Raw genomic sequence first — 17,118 nt, forward strand, 5'->3', positions numbered from 1 at the left:
TTTATTTTTTAACTGGACTGGGAAATCGTACAAGCGTAGCGTTTAAACGGATATGGAAATCCGTTTTTTGCACGTGTATTTATCATCCTGCTTAATGACGGAGGCTGATGTTTTTTAATTAAATGGTAAGTTACTTTCTTTCTCTCTCAAAGAACTGTCACACGAAATATTAATTTCGGTTTTTCTTGACTTGTTATTAGGCCGTTTAAGGCAATTTATCGACTTTTAAATCAACAGTATTCACACCGACGCATCTTTTAATCCCATCTGCGTTTGACAACATCAATCAACTCGGGAAACATTTAAATGTTATCATTAGTGATATTTTCATCTTTAAGACTTTAATGTAAGACAAAAATATGGTTTGCTACCGAATTATTAATTATTATTAATTTATGTTATTGAATGTTCTGTTATAAAATACTAATTGAAGTGTATAAATACGGGTCTTCGTCAGTTCAGTGTAGATGAGTCGTTCTGCTTTTTTTTTATTCAAGTGTATTGATATTTTCTGTCTATATTTTAATACTTTGAAACCCATTCACGTTTTTTCAATTACTTTTGTCTATTTGATTTGCTTACTTTATTTCATACATTGCTTTTGTTCATGTTTAAGTGTTTTTCTAAATGTCTAACTGTAGATTATTATTTCCCATTTTATGTTAAAATGATCGTTTGTTTTGTTTTATTCTCCCTATATATCTATGCAAGGTGAGTGAGCAAGGCTGCAAAACTTTATTAGATATGATAGAAAATATCTAAACAATCAATTCGAATGGAATATATGGTCACAAACGCAATGCTGATGCACTACATGCACACTAAGCCAAAAATTGATGGTTGTGAAACAGGTCGCAAATCCACTATTAAAAAAACAATTTGACACAACATTTAGGTTTTCACGAAAGTTTTGAAGCAGTCGAAATTAACTGCTTTTATGTGTGTCGCTACGTAACTATAATGCACAGATAAATGTCACCCACGATTTAGTTGTGATCGGTGTATTATAGCTGCAGGTCACAACTTGAAACTATGCTTAAAGCCTTCTTTAAAAAGTGTAATACTATTTAAAATTTTGAGATTTTTTGCATCCTTCAATTTCTTGCTTTGTGTTCATGTAATGCAAGCATAGTAATTGCAACCATATGATTCTCGCTTGATTAAGTATTCTCTATTACCTGCCTAAGTTTTGCCGTCTTGTTGACTCTGCCTTTATTGAATATGTATAGAGCCCCAAAGCAGAATACTTTACAATGTTCTGCAACGTAAAATCATTTGACCAAAATTGTTCTGCAAGTACTTCAAGCATTGTACGCGAAAAAACGTGACATTTTCCACAAATTGGGAGTCAAAACTCAAAATCGTTTCATGTAGGTTTTTTTTTTTTTTAACTGGACTGTTGCTATTTATTTCTGTGGAAATGAGATATTTTCGGAAATATCACAGATTTCAAACAAATGACTAATTATAGAGCACTGAATTTGGAAAATTAGTTGATCATGAAAAAACTATAAAATCAAAAAAACTTCAACAAGGTCTCAAACCTAAGCCGATTGAGATTCTTTATAGTGGATGAAGATCTACTGGGAAAGTCTACAAAGGACTTATCGAATCCAACATTGTGAGCTTTCCGCCAAATTATCGTAATTTTCGAGAGTTTTAGATTTTTTTTTTCTAATTTTAAGAAATCTGCAGAATTTCTACAAAAATTCTGTCTTGAGTTGGAAGATATTTGTAGAAAATGTGCAGTTTTTACAGATTTTCTGCACCACAGTATCTGCAAATTTTCAGCACCGCGGTTTCTGCAGATTTTCTGCACCGCGGTTTCTGTAGAAATTTCACTGAAATTTACAGAATTTCTGCAGAAAATTTCAGTTTTCCTCTCACATCATTTGATCAGAATTGTTCTGCGGCTCAGGCATCTGTTCTGCGACGTACGTCGCAAATTTAATAGTATTCTGCTTTGAGGGTATAGAGACCAACAAAAGTTCTAAGATTTTAAGGTGCCATAAAAATTACCTCTCAAAGTTTATAGGTAAATTCAGTGTTCTGAAAGTACAAAACTGGTTTTTGAATTGCTGGGGCCAATTGTAGCAGGTGTTAATCGCATGCGGGTGGCCTCACAGTAGGTTCTGTTAATCAAGAAAAATTCCTCAAAAATTTCCTACAATATACGTAATAAGTTGATTAAGTCTACATAAAAACAATAAACAGTAGAAACAATAACTAATAAAAACAATATGAGAAAAAAAAAAGAGTGATTTGAAGATACATTTACTATTTTGAAGACTAGTTTGTGCTGATTGAAAATATTGGATATATATTATATCTAAATATCCGATATTTTAGATATTTTGAAAAATATCATATTTTCGAACCTCGCTCTTTACACACATGCTTCATTTGATTGCAAAATTTGTGGGATCCAGTAATCAGGCATGGATACTGGGAGGGGCATTAAAGGTCAATGCTCTTGAAAGCATTAAAGAGTGCCTTCTGTCAGTTAATTAAACTATAAACTTTAAAACTGTACTGGTAAGATATTCTCGCAAGGATTTCAAACAACAAATTCTGTATTCAACTATTGTGGATGTGGATGCAAGGAGAGACAATGAAAAATTGACTCCCCTGACAGTCAAATATATATGAATGACAAACTAAAATTTTGTAATTTTCAGCAATTTTTGCTGAAGGTACTTAAAATCACGAACTGTCCGGTTTCAGATTAAGTAGGAGAACAGAGCCCTTACCAATGTTTCCGCTATGGTAGCATTTTTTCGCAAAATGCGAAAATACTATTTAAAGTCTGAAAATGAAGTGGTCATTTTTGCTTCTTTTTTTTTCAAATAAAAAAAACTAAATAAATAACCAATGTATGGTTGGAGGGAGGAAGCTAGTATGTTGATATTGTAACTTAATCTTACTAGATATCTTAGCTAAGATTTTAAAATTACTATAGAGTTCAACAACGCTTAGTCTTAATGAGAATTATGTCCCCCCAGTGCTGCATGCATTGGGGAGTAGACTATTGTCCGTTTTCCACAAGAAGGCATTTGACTCCTCCCCCGTTACCTGGCATCCATTGATTCTATTTTGCTGTTTTCGGCAGAAGGCATATTTGGATCATAGCATTTTGTTGTAAAAGCAGCAGTTCTTAAAATGTAAGAATAACTAAAATAACAATAGAAGTAAGTGATGTAAAGGACACTAAGACTTTTTTGCACATTAAAATGCATGCCCAAGTTGAGGATGTCTGGTTATCTCCTTTAGAAGGGCATGGACTGCTTACCGATCACCCCTGCGTAAAATGGAACTACACATTCGAGGAGGCGTGGCGAAGTGCCTTCTCGATGAAAAATGGACAATAGTTCACTTTTAAAAATAAAGCTTTGTGCTTTCTCAATAATAAGTGCAATTCTTTTTTTTTTTTCAAATTAAAAATAAATATTTCTACTGCATATTTATTTCTTTGGAGATGTCATGCTGAACTTTGACTTTAATTTTCAGGTGAACATTAACTTTCGACATTTCAGCATTTCGCTAAAACTTCTGTTTTCAATTTTGGCTTTTTAGCTAAAGATCTTTTGAACTCGGCTTACCCTGTCCCTTACCCCAAGTAGGAAATTCCGGTGTGGCTCCGAAACTTAGATCACTGCTTGGCTCAAAATTGCGTTTTTAAGACGAATTCCAAAAAACTTCGCTGGTAAAGACCACCGATCTTATTCACCCCTTCTGCCTTAACTTTAAAAAACATAGCCTTTTATTTGGAGAGAGAGACTGATTTCTTAAGCAAAAAATTTCGTCATGACTTTTAAAATAATTTTTTTTTTAAATGAAATTTAGAAACCGTCACTTAGGGGAACAAAATGAGTTTTCAGTGGAATGACCCTATAGTCTAAAACTAATGAAAGTTGTTGTATGTGATTATCAATCTATCTATCTCATTGCTACTCCTATTAAATAACAGAAAACTGAACATCAAACCAGGTACCGATAGATTCATAATTTTCCTGCCTACATCGTGTTTAGCTATGTGGTATAGCTGTACAACTTTAATTGGTGGAGATATTAATTAAAAACCTTTCATTCTCTCTTCTTGATTCTTCATTCGAAAGATATTTCCCTCTGTCCCCCCCCCCCCTTCCCCACTTTTCCCCAAATTTTTTCCTATCTTATTCCCCATTGTTCTGGAAAGGGGCTTAGCAAAAGTGCCTAAAAGAGGGAAAATTTGTTCTTTTTTCTTACAGCCACGTTATCATGCACTCATAATTTCTTGTTTTTTTCTGCTTAAAGCAGAAATTATTGAATAGTTCAGAATCGAATGATTCTAGAGCTGCGCCGCAAAACAAAAATTAATACACTGTTTATTGATTAATGTACCTACACAGGTGATATGTTTTTTAATGCAATATTTTTTTCATCTTTTCCTTTGAAGGAATGTAATTTACGTATCAAAAACGTCATTTTAATTTCTTTCACTAATCAAAGCCAATAGCAGTACTGCGCCGAAGGCAGTGTACTTTAGTACTTCAGAAGGACAGAGTTATGCACCAACCCACCGAAGGCGAATCGTGCGAGGTCGGCACCTTGGCCTCTATTTTTAGAAATATTTTTCGATGATTATTACAAATGGAAAAAATTCAATGCATTTGAATAGTTATTAGTACTTTAATCCAGGTTTTTCAACTAAATACTGAAAAATAAAAACTGACATTCTGATTAATTTCTATACTGTTAAACTTTTAACTAAAATCTTTAGGAAAAAATTGGCTGTGGGGAAAACACTGAATTTTTGTATCGTATCCTAGATTGTAAGAAAATTGAAATTTACGAAGATGAACTACAAAGACCTAAAAGAAATGAAAAAAAATCAAAAACTTTATTGTTTGTTATTGTTACAGATTTAAGGCAGTCATCCTAGATAAATACAGATGAGCACGCCTTACGCGGAATGCATTTGTTGTTGTACATTTTTTCTTTTACTGTAGATCACTTGATATTTAGTAATTAATATCAATACTGAACATTGATTATCTTCAGAATACAGTTGACTCTCTGTTTAACGACTTTCTCTATTTACGACAGCTTTTCATGGTCCCAGATGGTTCACTGTAGTGTTAAAAGCATTCTATTTAAGGGACGTTTTCTACTTAAGAACGATTTTTTGTGGTCCCTTGAAAGTCGTTAAACAGAAAGCCAACTGTATATTGATAAATTAATGAAAAAAGTTCACCTTTTGCTTTCATGGATACATAATTGAAAAGAAATGAAATTGTCTTACTAAAAATTTACCCTACCTGCTGTGTATTGATTGTCGTATCTGCAGATAGTTTTTAGTTGTGTGTTCTATTACTTTATATTTTTATCCTACTATGACTGTTATTTAGAAAATTTGTTATTAATTTAACAAACCGTTTATAAAATCTCGATTGGAAAAATGTCAACGAAAATCTTGATTAGAGAAGCAAAACATTTTCATGCATGAGCATGAAAATTGTGCATTTCTAAATGTTCATTGCATTTCATTTTCATTATAATGGGACAAATCTCAAAGCATTCATGATTTTTTTTTCTTCACAAAATGCTGGTTGAACAACATGTCAGTGCCTAGACTAATTCTGGAAATTAGCTTAAATTTCAAACCAAACAATTAAGTAATAAAGTTACCTATTTTAACTGTCCATTTTGTTATGCTCATGTATGTTGATTTATTCTTGTACAGGTAACAAGATAGCAAGACAAAGATGTACATTTGTGCATTCAAAAAATAGTCATGTATCAGTGATGTGCATAAGAGACCGTTATTCTGTTGGCCACCATCACATAATTTGTAAGTATAGCTGTTGATTTTGTTCGCTTTTGGTAATTATTAATTGCACTTGTAAAGTAATAGTAAATAGCTCTCAAAATTTTTGACTTGAGATGAGAGTAAGGATTCTGAGTGGAGCTATTTAGTTTATGGTTTTGCCAAAACAAATACTAAAGTGTTACTTATTTCCAGAGGTGTGTACAGAAATTTTGGGGCCTTTCACAAATGACTCCCCCTCCCCCATATTGTTTAGCCCTATATTTCATGCCTAGTTTTAAAATATTGGATCCCCTTCAAGCTAGGTGTCCCCCCCCCCCTCCGTGCATGCACCTGCTTATTCCACACAGTAATGTTAGATGTACGTTTTTTGTACCGAGAAAAAGAGAATGAGTCTTGCAGTTAAGAACATAAATGTTATATTATTAAGAATTGTAAATATCGTATAACTTTGATTTATCGATTTCCTCAATTTAATGATGCATTGCTCTGGTCCAGATTTGACTGCATTTGAATGTCTATGCTCCTCGATTTAACGATAACTTTTTCTAGTCCTTTGACAATTGTTAAATCGGGGTTATACTGTATATCTAATTGTAATTTGTTGGAGTGAACAATATTTCCTGGGGAAAAAAATTTTTTTTTGAAGTACAGTTGATTTTCAATTATTCTTGTGCATTTTAGAAGCCTTGAAGTTTGCTTGAAATAAAAAGTTTCATTTTCAAGTGCTTGTAAACCTTTGAAATCTATATTCTTACTCCTTGAATTATTTATTTTATAAAATGTCTTTTAAAAAAATTGTCAAATTTTTTATTCCTATTTTTGTGGGATTACTCCTGTCCTATCACATTTGTGCACATCAAAAATCAGGTTTTTTTCCCCCCAGAAAAATGTGATTATTTTGCAATATTTTTTCTTTTTTTTAAACCGGCATCAAATTTAGTGCATTGAGGCAATAAACTTATCTAAGACTTCAACTTAACTGTCACAATTAACATTTCATGTAGTAAAAATTTTATATTTGGAAAACTTGCTGACATAGAGCTCATGCTTCACCGAAAATGACATTGTGACAGCGTTGGGAGGGATTTATTTTACATTTTCTTTGAGTCAAACATCATTAATAAAAAGTTTACAAAACTGAAAAAGAAGAAAGTTAATAAAATTTGACGAAGTTTTATGTTCCCTAACTCACTGAAACATACGGTGTTTAAAAAAAAAATTAAGTTATTTTGTTCAGCCAAGTATTTGGTAGTACACTGTTCGAATTACTAAGTTCTAAAATGTCTAAGTTTTTAAGTAACTGATTAATTCTTTTTCTTTCCTTGCTTTCAAGACAAATATTCTTTTAAATTTACTATCTGGATGCAAACAGCTACATGTAGATATTACTATGTTAAAATGTTGTCAAAAAGAAATTAAGTCATTTTTTTTTTAAATAATTGATAAGAAAAAATCTTTATATATATAATAGCCAAAACCACTGATCGAGTAACGCTCTGAGGTCATCGACTTGAAACTCACTGGATAGCTTGCGAGATGGCATTATTTCATTTGTTGGATCACTTGATTATAGATAATTTTATTTAACTAGCCGCAAGCAGCTAAATGCGCAGTTTGCTTTTTGTGCCATTAATCTTTTTATACCAAGATTGCCGCCCTCGGCAGCTGATGGTAGTCGATGTATAATTAATTTTAAAAAAAAAACATTTTTTGTACCTGTTTCTTACTGTGGATCTAAGTAATATCTATCTACCTCTACAATCTATTGCTAAATTTTCTTATCCATCTCTATTTATTCTAACCTAAGAACCCATTCCCTAACAGAAACGAAGAAAATAAATTAAGTACAAAATCAGAGCAAACTATAAAGTCAATTTAACTGGGATTTTCTGAATAAGTACATACATTCATGCAACTATGTGAATGGAGAAAAATTCAAAACTGTCATGCATATTATGATTGGAGATTTTCTAGGTTAGGTAATATGAGGTAAACCTACACTCATTAAAAAACGGTAATTAGAATGCAGCATTAAAGCTTGATAAAATGTTTTTTTATAAGAGCTTTTTTTCCCTAACCATATTTAAGGAGAAGAAATGTTTACAATGAAAAAGATAATGATTTTCTTAAACAGGGATCAAAGTCGTCCTATATTTCCTATAAATCCTATATTTTTACTTCCTTTTACAAAAAAGGAAGTATTGTATTCGCAAAAAAAAATTTCACTCAAAAATCTACCTTAATTTCCATTTTGCTCACCCCTAAATTAATGTTGAGTTTTTTTAACCCAACCACACATGGGTAAGTGCCTAAGAACGTATAGACCCTCGAAATATCCATTTTTACAATCCCCGAGTTAATTACAATGAGTTTTTTCGCGATGTCCGTATGTATGTATGTGCATATGTATATTGCATAACTCAAGAATGGTATGTCCTAGAAAGCTGAAATTTCATACGTAGACTCCTAGTGGGGTCTAGTTGTGCACCTCCCTTTTTGGTTGCATTTGGGTGGTTCTAAAAGGGTCTTTTGCCTTTTTTTTGAGTGGAAATCATTGTTAATTTCTATGTAAACTCAAGTGGTGTTATAATTTGGCGGACAATTGGCAATATATCTTTTTCTCACCAACTTGGTGACAAATTTGGCAATTTTTTTTTTTTTTTATTTCTTTTTATTTTAAATCTGGTTTCAATTTGGCCACTGTTGGTGATATTTAGAGAGTTAATTATTGAATCACATTAAAATTTCCAATAATGAGGAAATAACATTAAATTGGGTAAAAGGAAGTCATGTAATGCACACATCAGCTTGTTTATAAAAAGGTGGTAAACCATTCTATATTTTCTTTAAAAATCCTACCTTGGAAAAAAAATCTATATTTGGAGGGGGGGGGAACCCTTCATTTTTTATACCCCAGTAATGGTTTTACAAATTCACAACATTCAAACAGTAATCCAACACCGCCATTGTGTCTTGTGATGTGTTTTGTCTGTTTCACTCACGTATTCCAATGAATGGCATGGATATATAAATGCTTGATCTTTAAACTCAAAAAAAAAAAAAGCTATACATTCTCATTTGGTAAAACTTGTAAAGGTTTTTCTGACTTTTTCCCATGGCTAAGCTTCCATGGAAAATGGCATTTTCATGAACAAGAGAATTGTAGTGAAGAAATGATAAGCCAAACATGGGTTCGGACACTCTTGATGCTCTTTGAATAATAAAAGACCAAACAGAAGATATTGATGTTTGTAGAAAAATTGTTTGTTATTACAAAGCAGCATGCTCTTCTCTACGATTGCAAAAAGAAAAGCAAAATCTAGAAGACATCAATAAATTAAAAACTTGCATTCCAACTGTAATCTAGTTCAAAAAAAAATCATCTCAGGACAAGGAAAGCATTTCTTCGACTCTGACCATGAAAGAAGATTAAGTATTAATAGAGGCTAGAAAAACTGTTCAGAAAGAAAAAGTTATTTATAATTTGTTTCTGTGTCATTTTTAAATTAAATCAAGTTTTTTTTTCTTTTGTGACATGTTAGTTTACTCGATTGGTGGTGCTAAAAGGATGAATGATCAATAATGTACATTGTCTTGTGTTCATGAGTAACACAAAAAGCTGAAAGTTTTTTTGCATCCTATATTTTTTTTTTAAAAATGTTCTATATTTTGTGAATTGGTCACTTTGATCCCTGTACTTCTCTTATTTAATACATTAGGTAAATCCTATCATGATTGGTAACTTTTTTTTACCTTTAAATAAAATGCGTGTTGATCTCTTGGGCTTTTTAATGTATGTAATGCACAGAGCTGCCAACTTTTGGAAATCTAAATTAGTGAAAATAAGAAATAACAACAAGAAATTAGTACATTCACGTATTTTAAGCTACAAGAAACCCTTTTTTCCATTTAAAATAATTGAACTTATGGATGAAAAGACTCATGATTCAAAGCTGTAGTTCGTATAACTACGATTTTTTTTTTCGTAGCAGTTGGCAACTTGATATGGTAATGCATATCAAGCAAATTTTTTCTGCGTTGTTTCATAGGGATGGGATAAACTTGAGTTATTATTATTTTCCAACAAAAAGAATAACAATTAAAAAATGTGTTTTATTCAGTGATAGAAAGCTTAAAACAATTGGACTTTTCAAGTTCATTTGAATGGATATTTTTTTTTTAAATTAAACTAAAATTAAAGTCTTAAGCCAAAAATTATTTTGTTTTAAATTCATGGTTATATGTGACAAAATTATGATACAGTGCTGTGCAATTGCAAATTTTATGACAGTATTAGTCATTGAATTAACCAGCTTTGTATTGACTTCTGGATATTTTCCCCTTCAAATGCAATTAAACCTGTGGTGTCTTTTAGAATTGTAAAATATTAAAACATAAATTTCTTTTTTTCTCTGTTCTTTAATATTAACATCATTTTCTTAACTGACACCTGAAATTTAATTTGTTGCTATTTTATTCTTACCTAAACCAGGGGTCTGGCCAGAGGATATTTGGGTCCGTTAACAGACCCTTCACAAAAATCCGATCAACCAAAATGGACCTTTCACAAAATCAACCAAAACTTACCCTTCAAAAAATTCTGATAAACAAGAACGGATCTTTCACAAATTGTTTATTGAAAGAGCAAATCTGCAAGCAAAATAATGGCGTATTTGCATGTATATGGTTTTGATTTTTCGATGCTAACAAGCATGATTAACTTAAAATAAACTCTTTTACTTACCTTTTTTTTTTTCTTCTACATTTTCAAAAATGCAATCTTTTAACATCTGATATGAGAATCATATTTTGTTCTTTTTTCAAGCTAACTTCGCTTTATTAGGATGCAAATAAATAAAAAGTCTCTTTATTTTTGTAACAAAGCTTATTTCAAGTTTTTTAAGCAAAATTCCATTTTCTTTTATGAGTAAAAAATTAAAATGCTGAATCGATGGTTTATTTATTTATTTTTTTCTACAACTGTGTCCACAGGTATTAATGATATGTTTATCATAGGACTCTAAAATGCAATTTTAAAATAATTTTATCAAAAATATTTATTTTACAAGCCGTTTTTATACTTTTGATGCCTTCACCTTGAGAATTGCGATCTCTTTGCATCCACTATGGGAATCCAATTTTTCGAATTTTTGATGTTTATTACGCTTTGTTAAAAGTTAAACAAAAAAAAACTTTTTATTTTTGTTAAAATCAGGGAATTTATAACAAAATTCTTTGTTTTTTAAGAGTCTTGGGTCAAAAAGTTAAATGCTGAACCCTTATCTGAATTTTATTATTATTATTATTATTTTTTACAATTATTTTAAATACTATACAGAAATATTTCTAGTATAAAATAATGTAAAATGGTTGATAAATATTGATACTTGAGACAGCAATGCCGCCCCCCCCCCCCCCCCCCGCCAAATACCTACTAGAAAAACACCTCAAAATGATATTCTCACACATACAGTTGAACCCTGATTTAAGGTCATCTGAATTTCTATTATTTAGCTTATGGCTGCTTTGCAATTATATAATGCTTTTTCTCAGAAATTGCGTAGTTTTTTTTTTTTTTTTGTAATTTTAACTTACCTGCTTTAAATTAATTGATCCTTGCACAATATTTTATTTGCCTACAATTCCCTTCTTCTTTTTCAGTTTTCATAAAGCAAAATCGAGTACTTTGAGTCTCTAAGATCATCCAATTGCCTGTGCTCTTCGCTGGTTTTGTTCCTGGTCAAAGTGACAGAGAGCAGAATTTACTTAGAAAAAAATTTGTCTTATCTTTCAGTATTTTCTCTAGAAAATTAAAATAAAAAGTGACTCTCAATAGCACATTGCCAGAAAGTGTTTTGTGTTGTCTTGGACAAGTAATTCAAAAGCTGCATTTGGGTTGGTGGAAGTTTATGTGTTTGTAACAACTTTACAAGTTAAAATTAATTAGTAAACTCCTTCTTTCAAGAGTCATGTCAAACAAAGGTCCAATTGGAATTGCTGAACAATTGAACTATCTCATTCAATGGTTTATGGAATACAGTGAGATGCAGAAAGACGATTTCTATAATATTCTCGTTGAAACTTATTCACATCAAGATGTCAACGGCATGTCCAATTCTATGAATAGCTTAGAATTGAATGAGCGTCCTCCGAGTATTTTCCAATGTCGTATGAAATTGTTTCGAGAATGGCATGCCTCCTGGAGCGAGGAAGAGAAGCTTGAATTTTTGGCTCGCTTAGGACGAATGGACGACAAATTCATGGAGAAATTCAATGATGAAATGGGTTTTAAGAACGGCGAATAAACATTTTGAGAGTTTTTTTTAATGTTTATCATTCCATTTTTGTTTATATTGATTATAGTATAATTAATTAGGGAAATAAGCAATCTTATTTGAATTGTCATGATTCAAAATTAAGGCTCAATTTTCTTTAAAGGTTAAAAATTTCTGAGGACCAGTTTTTATTTATTTATTTATGTAATGAAAATGTTATATGTATACACTTCTTTAAGTTCCTAAATTGCTCTTTTGCAGCTGTTTATTGAGAAGATAAAGTATCATTGCTTATCTAAAAATGGCACTGACTTCAGCCTGTGATTTAGGAACTGTTAGTTCCGACTTGAGAAGAATAATGAGTCAGTGTAATAAAAGAGGATTGAGAAACACCGTTACATGGGCAGCTGAGTTAGATTTAGCATTGTCTGATTTTGTGAATGACGAATCAGATCACATGGAAGATGTAGACGTAATGGACCGAAAAGAAAGTAAAAAGTATGCGCTTGCCAAATCCTATTTTGATCTGCAGGAATATGACAGAGCAGCATATTTTACAACAGACTGTCAGTCACCAGCTGCTAAGTTTCTTCATTATTACTCCTTGTACTCTGCAGGAGAGAAGAAAAGATTAGATGATATCGCAGAAATTTCACCGCCGATGGATAAATCGAAGAATTCGTATTTAAAATCGTTGCGTGTTACCTTGCAAAAAGCACATTTAGCGGGAACTCTGGATGGTTATTGCCTTTATTTGTATGGTGTTGTTCTAAAAAAATTGCAGTTAGAAAAATATGCTCTTGAAATTATTTGTGAATCAATTGAAGCTGAGCCTTTCCTTTGGGGATCTTGGTTGGAACTTGCAACTCTAATCTCGGATAGAGATATGCTCAATGATTTGACTTTGCCAGACTGTTGGATGAAAGATTTTTTCCTCGCTCACACATATCTCGAAATCCAAATGAACGAATCGGCTCTAGAAATTTATTCCAAGCTCATAGAAATAGGATTTTCAAAAAGTACCTACATCATGGCACAAGTTGCCATCGCTTATCATAATATGAGAGACCTCGAGAAAGCTATCAGTGAGTTCCAAGATGTACTCAAAATTGATCCCTACAGACTAGACAATCTAGATATTTATTCAAACTTGTTGTATGTCCGAGAAATGAGAGTGGAGTTGAGTTATCTAGCTCATCGTGCTTGCGAAATCGATAAGTACAGGGTTGAAACCTGCTGTGTGATTGGTAATTTCTACAGCTTACGCACTCAGCATGAGAAAGCAGTTTTGTATTTCCAGAGAGCATTAAAATTGAATCCTAATTATCTTTCTGCGTGGACTTTAATGGGTCACGAGTATATGGAAATGAAGAACACCAGTTTTGCAATTCAAGCTTACCGACAAGCCATTGAAGTGAATCGGAGAGATTACAGGGCTTGGTACGGACTTGGCCAAACGTATGAAATCTTGAAAATGCCTTATTATTGTTTATATTATTACAAGCAAGCCCAGCAACTTAGACCGTATGATTCACGCATGATGGTTGCTCTCGGAGAAGCATATGAAAAGCTAGACAAATTGAAAGAAGCTAAGAAATGTTTCTGGAAGGCTCATGCCGTCGGGGACGTCGAGGGCATGGCTTTGATTAAACTAGCAAAGATGTATGAGAAATTGAACGAAGAAAAGCAAGCAGCAGCTGCATATACAGATTATATTCGTGATGCTGAAGCCAAAAATGCTACTGATAGAGATGAATTATGCCATGCATATTTGTACTTGGCAAAATATTACTTTGAGCATGTGAAACTCGAGGAGGCGCACGAAAATGCTCAAAAGTGCATGGATTATCCGGAAACGAAAGAAGACGCTAAAACACTCTTGCGTCAGATAGCCGCTCGTCGAGCTCACGCCGAGGAAAACAAAAATACTGCTTCACAATTAAAAGCTCAAACTGCTGCCAATCAGAGTGGTCGGTTATCTCCGATGAATTTAACATTTACGCCCTAAGATAGGAAGTGGTCTTGAAACAAAAGGTTTATTTAAGTTGCAGCTTTAAAAATTAAAAGAATAGTATTAATTCAGTAACCCATTCATCATTGCTAATGAAGGAAAATATGCTAGGTTTATTTTTTATATTAAAGTTTCAAGAAATTCCTTTTTAGCAATGTGAAGAAAGATTTGCTATGCAATTTTTGTTTTCACGAATTTTAAATGGTAAATGTGCAAAAAAAATTTTTATACGATTTGCATGTGAAAGCCGAGATTTATATATTACCTATTGTGTCAATCGAAAATTCTGACAAACTCTGCACCCAGCAATTTATTTATCAAAATTCTTTATTGTACATAAAATATAAATGAATGATTCATTAGTATGTAATATCCATAACTACCATGGGGGGGGGGGGGGATTGCTTTTTTTGGCATGTTTTCTTGTTAACTAACTAGGGATGGGCCAATAAACAAATTGTCCGATTACCTATTACTTGGCTGTTGATAATCAGCCAATTAACCTTCTTCAACCCAGTGGTCACAAAAAAGGACACCAATTTAAAAAAGGCAATTTTTTTTATTGTTTGTCTTTATTTCATGCTGCATGCTTATGTTAAAAATTACATTCATTTCTTGTTAATAGATTTAATCATCTTGGTTTCTTGTTCAAAGAATAATTAAAGATTGAAAGATGAAAAATTTTTAAACAGTATTCTTAAAATATTTTTACCCTCCATTATGAATAATTAGCAAATCAGCAGATTACTGATTACTGTCGTTTATTCAGCCCATCCCTATCACTAATGATTGATGGAATAATAGGTTAAATTTTTGTTTATGTTTGTAAACTCAATGTAAATGCATGAAACTGAATTCTTTTTTATAATGTTCCATTTACATTAATAATTTTGTATACATTTTCACATTTGTAAACGACATTTTGTTTAAAAAAAACTTTCATGCAAAAGTGTTAGCTGAAATTTTTTAAATCATCTTTGCATTAAAGGACATGTCTAAGCAGAAAACATGGCATACTATTGTTATTATTCTTAATAAAGTTCACTAAAACTTACACTGGTTAATTGATATTTTTCTTCTATTGATTCCCTTAATTGTTGAAAGTTTTCAGAAAAGTAATCTTGAAAAATAGGTATCTTTTTTCATTGCTTTTGTATGAGCATGAAATTTATATTTTTGTACATCTAATATGTTGATTTATCAAACATTGTCCTCTTTGCTCAACACAAATCAGATTTGATTTCATATCAATACAGTCTCATCATTGAGTATTTATTGTCCCTACAAATACCCTCACAATTCATATATCTCGAACTATTTAATCCTTTCACCATTTGAGATTTTGCGAAAGTTTCGCAATTTTATTCATTTAAAATATAGATTGATTCTTGTCATATCCCCAAATAAAATTTATTTTTTCAGCCTAATATGGGAAACTGAATTTTTAGCTTCAGTTGTGTTTTATTGAAATACTAATCTTGAAGTTATAAAAATTTGTAACTGAATTAAAATTATTTACTGATTTTTGCTTTAAAGAAGTAAGGGAGCGTTATTTTATACACAAAACAGTCTGTACAGTATATTGCATGTGGTTCTGCCTTAGTCCTGGTTTAGGGTCGGTAACTTACTGCTTATTATTCAGTTTTAGTCACAAATATTTTTAAAAAAAATTATTTCTCTTTATTGAACTAAATGTTTTGCAATATATAAAGAAATAATGTGCATTATAATCTCATCTGACTATTTTCTTACATAAAAAAGTTTATGAATACAAATTTTTTATGAATACAAGTTTTATATTATGCTATATTATTTATATTCATTTATTCGCCAAACTTTTGACAGATAATGCTTCTCAGATGAAATAATTTAGGGCTTGGCTACTTATGAGATAATTATGACTTTCTTTTGCCAGTTGTTTGAACAGCTTATGCTAATTTATTTCTACCTACTTTTGTAGAACTAAGTTTAGATTGTGATTATTTTTGGAGATTCTTTATTACATGCAGTTGTGTATTGATGACAGGTGCTGTCTAATAAATTGAATATGATGTCAATTTGATTTCTGTAATGCTTTGTTTATTTTTATCTTGAGATAACTTTAAAGTTTGAATTTGTATCGCTTTTCATATTGAAGGTGAATCCGCAGATAAAAAGTACTGAAGGAATTTAAAATATGATATAAACACAGACAAATAATGAAAATAAACAAATTGGCGACTGCTTCATTAGACAAGTCAAATTAAATCTAATATTTTTTTGCTATAAAAATATAATTTCATAAAATTAATAAGCAATTAAACATGATTGTATTAGTATATTGCATAGTATTAAAAAAACGAACATGGTTATTCTCTTATGATCAAAATATTTTTTAAAAGGGCTAATATTCATAAAACAATTTAAAACATCGTCATATCACTGTATCATAATGTATTACATGTCGACTTCATGGTTGGTGTCAAAGGTATGTTCATCTGCCGATTTGCATGGTAGGAGAGGGTCGGGGCATCCGAAAGTAGAAAATAAAAAAGAAAAATTTCGACGTTAGATATTCAGAATGGGTGTTAGGGGAACTCAAAAAATATTTCCTTTGGAAAATCTGACGTTTCAGAAATGACGCAGCTCGTAGCAATTTTTGATAAAGCCAAAAAAATAAGAAATCGTCATCTTGAAATACTCAAGCGTGTCTGAATTTTTATACAGAAAGTTCTGCTTAATGTTTCAGTCATAATGGCCTTAAATCTGGTGATTATTTAGAAGAGGGATGTTATAAATCTGACAGCTAGATGAACTTTTATCTTTTTTTTACATTCTGAACTTGTTTCACCCTCACGTTTTTACGCCTGACTTAAGCATATTCACAACAAAATTGTGTATTTTAAGATTATAAACAATACTCGAAATCCGCTTTTTAATTATTGCCAAAAAGAATAAAAATTCTTTGTAAATATAAAGTTAATTTCTTTACTAATAATAAAGCTGGAGGTTTGTGTCTCTGGATGTATGTATGTCTGTTACGC

General features: G+C 31.5%; 2 protein-coding genes across 3 annotated transcripts; both read left to right on the forward strand.

Annotated features, from left to right (window-relative positions):
* The first annotated feature begins 19 nt into the window (after window positions 1-19).
* Window positions 20-16,152, forward strand: LOC129217638 (cell division cycle protein 23 homolog). Of its 2 annotated transcripts, none has more exons than XM_054851967.1 (3): window positions 20-125; window positions 5,723-5,830; window positions 11,471-16,152. In XM_054851967.1, exon 3 carries the CDS (start codon window positions 12,386-12,388, stop codon window positions 14,090-14,092), a length of 1,707 nt encoding a protein of 568 aa, XP_054707942.1. In that variant the 5' UTR covers window positions 20-125; window positions 5,723-5,830; window positions 11,471-12,385; the 3' UTR covers window positions 14,093-16,152. The 2 variants fall into 2 exon arrangements, with proteins under 2 accessions (XP_054707942.1, XP_054707943.1); XM_054851968.1 differs by having other exon boundaries at window positions 12,346-15,895.
* On the forward strand, window positions 11,779-12,114 carry LOC129216764 (uncharacterized protein C14orf119-like). The gene has a single exon (XM_054850981.1). It carries the CDS (start codon window positions 11,779-11,781, stop codon window positions 12,112-12,114), a length of 336 nt encoding a protein of 111 aa, XP_054706956.1.
* Window positions 16,153-17,118: the final 966 nt, after the last annotated feature.

The sequence above is a fragment of the Uloborus diversus genome, chromosome 2 (assembly GCF_026930045.1).
Source record: "Uloborus diversus isolate 005 chromosome 2, Udiv.v.3.1, whole genome shotgun sequence".
NCBI classification, from domain to species: Eukaryota; Metazoa; Arthropoda; class Arachnida; order Araneae; family Uloboridae; genus Uloborus; species Uloborus diversus.